The sequence below is a fragment of the Uloborus diversus genome, chromosome 3 (genome assembly GCF_026930045.1).
Source record: "Uloborus diversus isolate 005 chromosome 3, Udiv.v.3.1, whole genome shotgun sequence".
In the NCBI taxonomy this organism is placed as follows: Eukaryota; Metazoa; Arthropoda; class Arachnida; order Araneae; family Uloboridae; genus Uloborus; species Uloborus diversus.
In genome coordinates, this window is record NC_072733.1 from 124,183,994 (window position 1) to 124,197,621 (window position 13,628).

Consider the following 13,628-nt stretch of genomic DNA (forward strand, 5'->3'; position numbering starts at 1 on the left):
AATAGCTAGAAGTACTAAGAAGAAGTTCAGATGCTTCTTCACCTAAATACTGCAATGCTTTGACATACGCATTATGCATTGTATGAATACTGCAAGTACCAATATTTATTAGGCTTTTTTCTCATGTCTCAAGGATAATAGTGTCAAACAACCTAAAAACCTTTTTATTAACATAAGAACCATCCAAAGGAAAGCATGAGACATTTATTCATGGATAATTACTCTCGGTAAGTGCTTCACATAGCTTCTCAATTGAAATTTCACCAATTGCCTTGCCCAAGAAGAAAGTTTTGAGATGCCTTGTTGTGATGCAACATTGGCTTTCAGACCAATATTTTATTGTTCGTTGCAGTTTTTTTGTCTTTGACATTGATAGTTTCCTCAAAGCTCAAAGTATAATAGAATAAACATGCTTCTTTTAACATACATTCCCGAAAATAAGGAGCAAGTCCATCTGTAGAAGGGATAGAAAGACTGGTTCTGCTCATAGGGTGCAATTGCAAGTGATAAAAAAAATTCCCCGATTTCCCAGTAGCATAGCTATTTTTCTTAAACAACAACAAGGTGAGGGGGGCACATTTAAGGCTATTTTTTTAAATTAATTTCACTGTTAAAGCTATCATTCAGATACTTTTCAAAGATTTATTTAAAAAAAAAAAAAAATCCTAAGATGCATTTCAAGAAAGGTGACAAAAGTTGCAAAAGGTGACTAAAAGTAACCAAATTTTCAAAAGGTGATTAAAGGTGAGAAAGGTGACTGACTCCTCGGCCTGTAATTGGTTAGGCTCTGCAGGGGCCTATTTAAAAAACGTATAATTGATAAAAACGCCCAAAAGAGAAACGTATAAATGGTGCTTCACTGTATAAGCATGCATTTCCTTGTCTCCTTATATAATGAACAACCCCATAATCTGAACACTTTTGTTTGGTCCCATGAGTGTTCAGAATAGAGTAGTTCACTGTATATTACAAGTATAAAAACTAAACAATTGTAAAATGTTTTAAAAATTAATACAAAATCATTTGAAAGTTGTGAAAATAAATTAACTCAAAAAAGTAGCACTGTTTGATGCAACCTATGAAGAATGATATAAATCATTGCCACTCAAACTGCATCTCTTTCTTTTGCAAGGTCAAAGGAAGGAAATCAACAAGATTGTTAACACCTGTTGGCGCTAGCCTTGCTTACTATTTTTAAAGATCATCATAATAAGCTGAAACATGAACAAAGAAATAGGGGCAAACACACACACAATCAATCAAGAGACACTAGTTTAGACAGGTCAAAAAGTCTTTTTTTCTTGTCATAAAATGTTAGAACTATTGCTATGAACACTTAAAAAACTGAAGAATGGAAAATGTTCACAGTATTTTTTTTTACTGCATTTTTCTCCAAACTACTTTTTTTCAACTAGTGTGCATTCTAGTACAAAATGTTATTGGCCAGTCGTTCTGAAATTTTGTGTGAATATTCTTCAGGGTTCCCCCTCCATCTTGCATATAAAATTCAAGTACTTTTTAAGGACATTAAAAATAGAGACGTACCGAGTACTCGGTAATTACTCGGCATTCGGCCAAATTCTGATCAGATACTTGGCCAATACAGAGTAGTTGCAAAAAATTGAATATTGTCCAAGACAGATACTGAAATTTATTAAAATAAAAGTGCAAGCATTATATTCTGCAATCCTTTACAATTAAAATTTAGAAGTCAAATTTTGAGAATAATGAAGTCTGTAATGCTTCAATGGAATAAATCTTTGTTTCAATGTCCCTAAAGTTAATAAAACTTATTTATTAAAAATTATGCAAAAAAAAGGTAAGTATAGAAAATATGGAATTTTTATATTAAAAATGGATTTTTGCTACAAACAAAAATTAAGTTATAAAAAATATAAAAATACCTTTGCTGAAAAAATAAAAGGAAATAAAAACGTTAAAAGCACAGGACAGGAACACTGCAGACATGTGTTTCGGCGTTACAAGGAATTCCTTTTTCAATGCACAAAATGGGAGCTCGTGAATTTAAACGCATCCGACAAAAGTCCGATTTTTTTGTCGAATGTCTTTACATTCTTTCGCTCACATGTTATGCATTGAAAAAGACATTTCCCTGTAACGGGGGGGGAGGGGGCATAAACACGTGTCTGCAGCGTTCCTGCACATTTGTTTTATCTGCTTTTAAAAATTATTTATGTTTGGCGGACTAGAACTATAATTTGTTTTAATTCCAACTTGATTAATAATACCGTTTATTCATTTATTTTTAATTTTAAAAATATTTTTTTGTAAAATTCTTGACACAAAATTGTTTATACAATGCATAATTAAATTTCAGCAGGAATTTAGTTTTAAAAACTATTATATGGACAATGAGGTCTATTGGGTGGTATTTTGAACTTATTGGTCTACTATTCCAATAAGTTCAAAATTCATCACATGTGTGTCGGTGGTTCTTCTTAAAACATAATTGGTACCTGGTAACTCGGTCGAGTAGTGAAAGACCGATTACTCGGTACTCGGCCAAAGTGCTACTCGGTACGACTATTCTAAAGTTGTCTCTATATTGCTATTGAAGTACAAACATTTAAAAAATGTAGCCGCCCGTAATCCCTTACTGCGATTTAAAATGTTACGAAATTCGCTGTAATCGTTTTGGGAGGGAGCCCCTTTGGGGGGGGGGGCGCAGAAACACATGTCTGCAGTGTTCCTGCACATTTGTTGTATTAAAATTATTTATGTTTGGCGGACTAAAACTATAATTGATTGGTATACAGTGAAACCCCTCCTAACGGACATCCCTCAAAAAATTGTCCTGTCAGTTTCCGCATTAGAGGGATTTTACTGTAATTTGTTTTAATTCCAACTTGATTAATCATACCTTTTATTTATTTTTAATTTAAAAAAAAATTTTTTTGTAAAATTTTTGACACAAACAAAATTGTTTATGTAATGCATAATTGAATTTCAGCAGGAATTTAGTTTTAAAAACTATTATATAGACAAGGAGGTCTATACTACTATTCCAATAAGTTCAAAATTCATCACGTGTGTGTCGGAGGTTCTTCTTAAAACATAATTGGTACTTGGTAACTCAGCTAAGTAGTGAAAGGCCGAGTACTCGGTAACTCGGTACTCGGCCAAAGTGCTACTCGGTACGTCTCTAATTAAAAATTTTCTCAATGACTTCAACTCTAATGAAGGGTATGCAAAAAAAAAAAAATCAAGATTTGCTTCGAGAATGAAGTTTTTATCAATGAACTGTTCAGATTTGATGAGCAATACATTTTGTAAGTTTAAAAATTGAAATTTTTTGAAATAAAAGTCTTGCATTAGTATGAAAAAGTAAATTCTGGAAGAACCGACATTCAAGTGAAATGTTCAGTATTTTAGCTTATCCAAACTTGAATTCAAAGTAGTACTGTATAAGAAACTGAATGGTTGGATCCATGGACCTCATGGAAGGGACACTTATCAATTTAAAAGCTTTATCAATGAAGTAATTAAATAATTCGTAGCCATTGCCAACCATGCAAACTGCATTTGTTTTCGACAGACTCAGAAAAAATGTGTTTCGCCTGCAGAGAAGAAGGGCACTACTTTAGGAATTGTCCGAAAAGGAAAATTAATTCGAACTACAATAACTGGAAGCGTGAACAACACCGGCCAACATGAAATGGTTACGTAAAATCGCGGAAAACTGAAGAAAGTCCAAAATTCCAAAACAAGGACGGAGATGTAAGTTCTTTTCTCGCGAGCAATGACTGCAAATACAAAAACTGTTGAATTTGTGGTAGATTATGCCGCAACAGATTATTTCTGTGCTGATTACTATTGCAAAACTTTAAAAGTTTTCCCAACTCAAAAGCTGTTACTGCAGAAGGTATTACAAAAATTTGTGGTTCGGGTGACATTTCTTTAGAGATCATACAAAAGTCAGGTAATAAAACTCTTTTACCGAAAAATGTAATGTACACTTTAAATATGTCGCAATATTTGATTTTCGGTAGATTAATTGACAAAGCTGGTTTTTCATTAAAAATTAAAAACAGTAAAGCTGTAATAAGAAAACCGAATGATCAGTTTTTCGTAGAAGCACCTTTGGTAAATAATTTTTACATTTTAAAAGCAAATTCAGTGTAAAAACTTCTGAAATTCGTATTACTGTGAAGAATTCAATCATGTTAATGCATAAATGATATGGGCATCAAAATGCTTAAGCTTTAAAGAGCTTCAGTAAATTCAGAAAATGTTTACAGTTTAGAAAACTTAAGTGGTAAAATTGAAAATTGTGACATTTGTCAAACTTTAAAGTCCACTAGAGCTAGTTTCAAAAGTATAAATAAGATTACTACTTATAGTGTGTTGGAACCAATGCATTTAGATTTATTTGGCCCTACTGCAGTAAAATCTTTAGTTTTTAATAAAAATTATTTTTTATATGAAGAAATTTTATTTCTATCAGTTTTGCAAAGATCCCTAAGCATGTCGAACGACGATATCGTAAAACTACCGATACTATATCACTATGTTACAGAATCACGATATTCTATGATGTCTGATCCAGCACAGGGTGTGATATACTGCGATATTGTATACGACATTGTAACAAAGTAAAAACGATATCTCTGCACTATTGATTTGCTAATATCTTCCTATATCGTTTATGCGGCATGGTGAAGATATCGTAGACTACAGTTCTGATATTCCAACATCACTTCACGTTGTCTCACTGGAGACGTAATTGATAAATGCAGTCTTTGATATTTGGCTTTTAAATCGCTTTCACAACCTAAAAACAGCGGTAATAAAAGAAAAAATACAAAAAGTGGGAAACCGCTGATCTGCAGAATATTTTTTTCCTTGCAAATAACCGGAATGTGGTGAAAAGTAGGTTTTTTCCAGAGTCCAAAGTGTTCATGGAAACGGCCCGATTGGGGTGCACCTGCTTCCTAAGCATTTTAAAACAATCATCGACCAGCGTCTGGACACATGTGCTTGGATTTGTAGTCGATGCATCGGTTTAGAGAAATATTCTAAGCGGTTTTAATGATGTGGGATGTACACTGGTTTTCTGCTAGAGGTGTTAGACGCCAGAAATTTAATTAAGTCATGACACACAATAAACCAGCACTAATTTAAATACCTTCCTCCTGGGATGCAGCTTCAGAACTCTTAGAGCTGATGGAACGACCATCCTCTTTTTCTTATCGAAGGGTGGTGGAATACCTTCATACACTTTTAGACGCTCCAAAGCAGTATCACCTCGCTTTGTCTTGTGTGGCAACATGCCCCTTACTACTCTCAAAAATATTTTACCAGGAGCACGAAAGTGAAAGGGACCTCTGGCTGGATTTACGTTACATCTTTTTCGTAAGAATGCCAAATATTTCACTACAAAAAACAAAACATTTAAGTTACATAATAGAAGAAAAACCTTTGAATAAAACAATTTACTTATAACTGTCAACTCTTGATATTTCAAAGTCGTATAGCTTGAACACTAGTTTACTTCACAAGTTTTCTTGAACTTCTGCAAGAAATCTAAGAAAACTTTCAATAGCTCAAACTCCAAATTGAAGTTTTATCCAGTGCTTTGGCTTCCAAGAGTTGACTGTACTGAAACATTGCAAAGATATGAGGGAAGGGGGAAAATAGCACTGGTTATTATTACAACAAAGTAGGGATGCACCGGATAGTGATTTTGCTGGGTACCGGATATCTGATGCCCCCTTACCTGCCGGATTCGCATATCCGGGCCGGAATTCCGGCATTTCGATTGCATTGCATGTTCGCATATTTTTTTACAACGCAGTTTCAAAACAATAAATCAAACTTGTTCCACATATCATTTTTTTAAAAACATAAGTACATTCAAATGTACTTTTTTAGAGCCTCTATATTTTAATTGAGGAATTGTGCTATATATAAATTAAAGCATTAAAATATTGTTTTATTTTGACAGATTTTTTCGAAAGAGACAAACTTTTAGCAAAATTTAATTCTGTATGTAATGTACACATGGTTTAAACTTTTAATTATTCACAGTTGAAATCTTAAAGGTTGTATAATGAGTCGTATTTGTTATTAGATTTGCGGGACGTGTAGAAATTTTTTTAAACTTCATCAAAAAGTAATACATTTTCTTGTTTCCAATTTAGAAATAACAAAAAATAAAACTTTGCTTTGAAATCATTTGGTACCCCCCCCCCAGATGTGATATACCCCCCCCCCCCCCATTCGGCAACATCCGATTTTTTGCACAAAATTGAAATATTTTTCTCGCCAATGAGGCGATAAATTTTTAAGCATGGCATCCCTGGTGAAACTAACCTGCGGTTGGCAACGCGAAGGCAAACTTGTTCGAACTTGTTTACTTGGGTTCTTGGTTTTACGCAGGAGAGATACGTGTTGTTTTGTGCAATATACCTTACAGGAATGCTTATTTTGTGTTAGTTTAGATTCAGTAGTTGTGTTTTGAAGTAAAAACATTAGAAAATGCCAGTTTCTTCAAACTTGAAGGTTAATTAAAAGTTAACTCCAACGTGGTGTGTATCTGTAACGCGCCATTGTCAGATGATGTTTTGTTTTGGACTGAGTGTGAGGATTTATACCATAAAAAGGTAAGTTCTTTATTTTAGAATTCACATAAAAATTCTCACTTCGGAAATTCTTTGTTTTTTACAAATCCTTGAGGGGTTCTTGTAGCTTTTAACTTTATTTTTACTGTATGTTAATTAATTTTACAAAAATAGTTCGGTTATTTTGTTCTAAAAGTTAATTCTTATCGATGCCACGAATTATTTAGACATTAACGTGCCTCCTTTAGGTACTGAATTTTATGTTAACAATTGAAAGTTCTTTCGGTTGTACTCTTAAAAATGCTGAATTTTATTAATAAATCTGCACAATAATGGTGCATATTTCACACTTAAAACTGTGTCATTATTGTACACTGAACGGAAGGAGCCACCCTTGGGTGTACATACACATGAATATGCATAATATACATAATTGTGACCATACTCCGACTGTAATGTATATTAACAGTCGGAGGGATAACCAGGGTTCATACTCTATTTGGATGAAAAAATTCCATGACTTTTCCAGGACTTTTTCATGACTTCAAAAAAATTTTCATGACCTTGTTACATGACGAGAATAGTACAATTTACTATCAAACTTGCCAATTTTTGGAAATGAGCATTGGCAAAACTTCTGTTTGAATGCCACTACCTCATCGAAGCACTTACTTGTGGTTGAAAAAGTATTAGTATACACCTAACAAAACTAAACTATTCTTACTTGTCTTCATCATATAAATTTAAATAAAGTGAAAATACAGTGAATGGAAAATAATGATGCTAAAATGTCTAATAATTTTTCTATAAACAGGCAGAATGATAATGAATGGGACGAAGGTTGAATGAGTCATTACTAAGTTTCAATAAATTCGCTTCAAAAATGCCATTTAGTGTCAACAGTTCATATAATCGTCCAGATAACTTGACAATGACAGTGTTTTGGTTCTTTAAAGTAAAGCGACATTCTTCACTAAATTCCTGTTTCGAAACAACATATTTTTTTTTTTTTTTAAACCTTCAGTAGTGAATAAATCTTCTGATTCAAATGTACTTGTTTACTTATTTGCATTCTCAAATGCATATAAATAGGTTCTGTAATTCCAGAACATAGTGCTTGATCCATGACATTGAACATAGCAGTGGGGCATATGTTGGGCACATACTGTTTTAGAGCAATTAGAATTCCCCTATTTCTCGACTCTATCGCCTGTTATATTTAATAATAAAGTTTTTAAAAGTGATGGAAAAAGAAATTAGATGCAATTGAATTGCATTTTTTTAGTAGGCATGGCAAAATGAAGAACATACAAGTTAACTACTACACAATATAAAATAAAAGAAGTGTTGAAAATAATGATAAACTCAAAATGAGTGATGTTTAATCAGTAAAATCATACTGTGAAAAAAGACAAGCGGCTGCTACTGAAGTGGATGCAATGCGATTTCAAAATTTGGTTTTGTTTTTGAGATCACACAATTTTTCAGTTTTAATAGTTTTTATGAGCAATACTGCTAAATCACTCAAGATTTTTAATGCTCTTTTAGCAACTGTTACTTTCTCTTTGCCCAGGACATTTTTCCAGGACTTCAAATAAATTTCCATGACTTTGAATGAAAATTTCAATTTTCCATGACTTTTCCAGGTCTGAAATTTGCTTACCTTTTTTCCATGACTTTCCAGGATTTCCATGACCCGTACGAACCCTGGATAACGGACCGAGCGGAGCGAGGTCCTGGCGAGCCAGAGTCTCATTACGAAAGTACTATGAGACCGAGGGCTCGTATCCCGGAGAAATGATGAAAAAACAATTAATGCATTCATTTCGACTTGTAATTAATACAATAATTTATTTCATTGTATTTTAATATGTTTACAAAAAAACCCGGCCCTGTACATTTTTGAAGCATATATTCGTGATGTTTTTTGTTGTGCTTTTATGTTGTTTTTATATATATTGTGTTCTGAAGTGCTTTGATCATGTTTTTTTATCTGATTTTTTTCCTGTTGGCGCTAAAATAGCATCGCTAAGAACGATGTATGACATATGTTGTCATACATCGTTTTCTTGGCGACGCTTTCTTGGCGCCAACAGGAAAAAGTCGCCAAGGGTGGGGTATATCACATCAGTTCCAATCATTTTTATTACAGATAATACACGTGTAAAATTCTTGTAACATACAAGTTAAAAAAGAAAATATTAAAACAGGGCCAGTTTGACTCAAAAAACAAATAAACTTAAATAATCAACTTAAAATTTTACTTTAATTCCAGAAATAAAGGTACATTTTCTCTAAAGATGCAAATTAGCATCTTAAATACACGGGTGCCCCCCCTAAGAGCAAGAGTTCATCCCCTAAAAACCATAAATACTCCCCCCCCCCCATATTGGTTTCTTGATGGTTCTTCATCCTTTTAGTATTGCAGAAAACAAAAAGTTTCCACACCGTACTACTCTAAACATTGCTTTGTTTTAGTGCAACTGTTCCGCATTTTTCATTAGTTTCTTTCATTCTTTGTTTTAATGTTCATGAGATATAATGGCAACAAAGCGTGCATTATTAAACTATTAATACACTGTAACTATATTATTGCTTTATTAACATGTCTCTCTCCCATTGACCATTAATTTTGTACATCGTAACAGAGTTTTATGTTGAATAATACAGCTTTTTTATGCAAGAAACGGTAATATATAGTTAAGAAATGGTTCAAAATAGTGTGAGAGGTGTTTACAAATGCCTAAAATTTTTTAGTGTGATTCTAAAAATCCGAATTCATACATTTTTCTACTACGCTTACGTGAGAGGAGTAGTGGAATGCATTCCTCCCGCAAGTCGGAACTTGACTGTATTTTAATTTTCAACAACCCAACTTCAAGCGCTTTGATATGAACCATTTCAAGGTCGACTTTTCACTTCAGCGTGTTAAAGCAGAGAGAGTAATGCCAGAAGCTAGGTTTGAAGAGGAATGGTTGTTTTTGAAGCAGCAATTAAAAGAGAAAGCATCATCGAAAAGTTTATGAAACAGTGAAAGCTTTAACTGGAATTTTTGCAAAAGTAAATTCAAAATTAAATCCTCATTTTGTACTAGATAACGCCACATCAATCCCGGATATCTCACACATTTTTACCGGATAACTGCCCGGATATCCTGCAAAAAACTGTCTGATATCCGGAGTGGCTTGCCGGATCGGATACCTCATAGTTCCGGATAGTTAAAAAATAAGCCAGATAGGCCGGATACCAGATAGTTACCGGATATCCGGTGCATCCCTACAACAAAGTATATACACTCTCATGGGAAAAATAAAGAGGAACAGAATGCATTTTTATCGTCAAAACGTAAAAGTTGACTAGTATCTTTTTTTAAATCAGAAAAGTCAAATTTTTTTATTTTTTTAATTGTCAAAAAATGCAGTTATTAATTACTTTACACTAATAAACCATTAGGGTGTACCTCCTCCTCCCCCGAAAAAATTTACTTTCAACAGTTGAAAGTCTCACCCTCTAAAAAGTTTCCTATAGTGGACATTAAACCATTGGTAAAATTTTATAACTCTGCGAAAATGTTTAGAGGTCCCCTAAGAGTATTGAATTTTGCCTAACTGTCCCAATTTTAGCAAAATTTCACTAAAACAAGGGTTTACGCCCACCAGCGCCCCCTACATTATTTTTAAATGCAACCATTTATACATATACTAATACCTAATTTGCATCGATGTTTAAAAACACCGATGTTAGAAATTAAAACATTAGTTGTATTGATACATTGACCAAAAAACATCTATGTTTCCAAACATCGATCTTTTTATCAATGTATAACATACATTTTTGAATGTACTACCCTAATTTAAGCAGCACAAAAGAATAGGTACCTGACCAATATATTGAAGATACTGAACCTCAAATCATGAGTATAATTTAAAAAGAAAAATTTCGCAACAGCTTGGTATTATAGCAGGACAAAAATTGATAAGAAGACAAGCACCGATTAGTACAAACTAGTGATTGTAATAAGGAAGTATTTTCAATCTGAATGTAACTAAAAATAAATTTACATTAAAAAGAATCTAAGAAAAATTTATCATAGCACTTACTGCCAGTTGAATGATGAGAAAAAGTTTGTGCTAATTATTTTAAAAATACAAAATTATTCAAACAATTATTTTTAAGAGCAAGAAATGTGTTGTACTCTTAGTTAATAATTAAACACAAATTGTAAGTAGTAGAGGGACGATTTGTTGGGAGAAATCTAAAAGTAACCCTGGGTATTGGTGTTGACGGTTTGGAGAAAAAGAAGTTTGTTTACTTTGTCCAAACTTACAATTCTCTGAAGTGAGTGGTTTTTGCATAAAATAAAATATCAAATAGCTCTTTATGTTATGACAGCACTTGACAATGTATTCCCCTTTAGTCATTTGTAGTAAGACACCTTTACAAGGTACATGCAAAATTACAAAAGAAATAAACTTACATTTGTTTCTGAAAAAGCTTCCTGAAATGTTGATTCCTTCACATCTCACAACAACAACTCTTTGACCTAAGACAAATTTTAAAAAATTTCACAAAAATTGGACTTTTCAGAAAAAAAATTTAAATTATTCTCACAAATTAGCATTTTTTAAACAAACATTTTGCCTACACACAGTGAAGCACCGTTTATACGTTTTTGAAGGGACCGTATGAGAAAAGCGTATAAATGAAAAAACGTATAATAGGTATATATTAATGTGTATATTAAACTCTACAGGGGCCAATTTAACAAAACGTGTAAGTAATAAAAACATATAAAAGAGAAACTTATAAATAGTGCTTCACTGTACTTTCAAGTGCTTAAATTCAGGAGAGGATCAAAGAACCGTGAAATTTCTTTAATAGCCTTTAAATTATCTAGGCAGAAGTACTTCGAAACCCACTAAAAGCTAAAGTGTTATCAATACAGGAAAACCTGTGTAAGTTGACCACTTGCGGTGCACTACTTTAGTGGTCAACTTAAACATGTGGCCAACTTTACACATTTTACCGAACTTTACACCCTATTTTTTTTACATACACCACTTTCATACTTTGCTATAAAAAATTTAAAAAAAATTATTTTGTTTCTTTCATACAACTTTTTATTTTTGTGAAATTGTATGGCTAACAAAGATTGACTGTGTTGCTACAAGTTAGCATACTTGCCAACCTTCGAAGGAAAAAAAAACAGGAGATTCCACTAGAGGCCATGATTCACCAGCGCCATATCTTCAGAACAGTTATTAAATTATGGTTTTAAATAACTAACAGAATACTAAATTTAATATCAAATGGGGATATTTTGCAGATATAAGCTAATTGGTAGCAGCAAGAAAAATAGGACCAAGGAGAATTTGCTTAAAGCTTTGTACATTCCCAGTCTTCACCAAAAAGTAGCTACCAAAATTAGTTACTAAAATCTGAAGGAAAAAAAAATCAATACATAGTGAAAATAAAATATAAAACAAGTAGGTATAGGGTAGCACATAGTAAAACAATTCCAAACTTTCAAAATAATTAAAATATTTTCAAGATGCAAAAGGATTAAAATCTGCTACAATATTCGGGAAAGCATGTGCTTCGTTGAACATGCAACATGGAAAGCTTCCAAAAAATTTACTAAATTTGTTATTAATTGGAAAAATTCTTATTCACTGACATTGGTAGATGACTAGAAAGGGGCGCCAGTTATTGAGAAGAAAGTGAAACTTTTTCACGATTAAATGAAAAAAAACTGCAAAAACGGGAGAAAATTGTAAAACACAGGAAATTCGGATATGGAAGCTAAAGACGGGAGTTCCCGTTAAAAACAGTGATGACCGCATGTGAATGTTTTCCCTTGACAGTGGAAATGGAAAACAACCAGAAAATGTTTTAGAGAATTTAATACTTCCTGAAAAGTAATGATAAATGGAATATATGAACATATTACTTGAGTACAAACATGCTGGACTAATATTTACTGTTTATGTAAAGTTCTGTTTCTGCCTGCAAAAAAATTTAGAGCTTGGGCCTAGTCAATCCCTAAATGGTCTTACTTGGTTAGATACCTTCAAAAATTTCTTAATAAATATTATGTTGGCCTTAATACAACTTAATACTTCACTTGTAAAACTTGGAATGAAAAAACATGCCTGATTATTTATAATCTATAAAAATGAGAATTGTTTAGTTGCACTTGCATGTTTCACCCAGTTTATTACAACACTGTTTGATGCATCCTATGAAGAATGATATAAATCATTGCCACTCAAACTGCATCTTTTTCTTTAGCAAGGTCAAAGGAAGGTTATATTAACAAGATTGTTAATACCTGTTGGCGCTAGCCTTGCGTAGGGTTTGTCGGACAATAAGATAGCAAGCAAGAGAAAAATAAAATGAGTACATTGCATTAAACATCAAACAATTGAACAAAAATATTCAATATAGTAAACTCCCAATTATTCTGCTTATCCACAGCTTTTCACATTATAAAAATTTAAAAAGATTAACGGACCAAGATTAACTTGATTGTAGATAATCGCACACATTTAACTAAAGAAGTGCAAAATATATTTCCAGACATTTCTATTTCTTTCTTACCCCTACATTCCAATGAAATTAGACTTTCCATAGTCATCGAAGCCAGTTTATAGTTAAAAACATGGATTTTATATCTCTCCTTTTTATTGCTTCAAATCTACACTACTTATGTGCATAATAGAGTGACCCGATCAGTCTTGTTCAAAAAACTTTCCTACCCTATGTATTTTTGGTGCAAACTAGCTGGATCTGATTCAGGTTAATCTGTTTGTACCATTTGCTTGCGTATGCATCTAATCCACTTGCAATGAGCGATCCTTTTTCAGCTTTTTTACAAACATTTTTCCTGCCGTTTTTATTTTAACTATTGTTTAAATGCATGTGAACTTTATTGGTCTTTTTAAAGCCATACTTCACAACCTTCGAAAAAAAAAAAAAAACAGGAGATTTCACCAGAGGTATATACAGGGTTCATACTCTATTTGGATGAAAAAATTCCATGACTTT

At 32.7% G+C, this 13,628-nt stretch overlaps 1 protein-coding gene across 1 annotated transcript in view; it reads right to left on the reverse strand.

Annotated features, from left to right (window-relative positions):
* LOC129219463 (60S ribosomal protein L13a-like) overlaps positions 1 to 13,628 on the reverse strand; it is a 47,202-nt gene that overhangs the window by 5,303 nt on the left and 28,271 nt on the right. Inside the window, exons 3-4 of the mRNA XM_054853858.1 lie at positions 11,059 to 11,124; positions 5,147 to 5,394 (exon numbers count right to left, since the gene is read on the reverse strand). Coding sequence (XP_054709833.1) covers positions 5,147 to 5,394; positions 11,059 to 11,124 — 314 coding nt within the window. The remainder of the gene's footprint in view (positions 1 to 5,146; positions 5,395 to 11,058; positions 11,125 to 13,628) is intronic.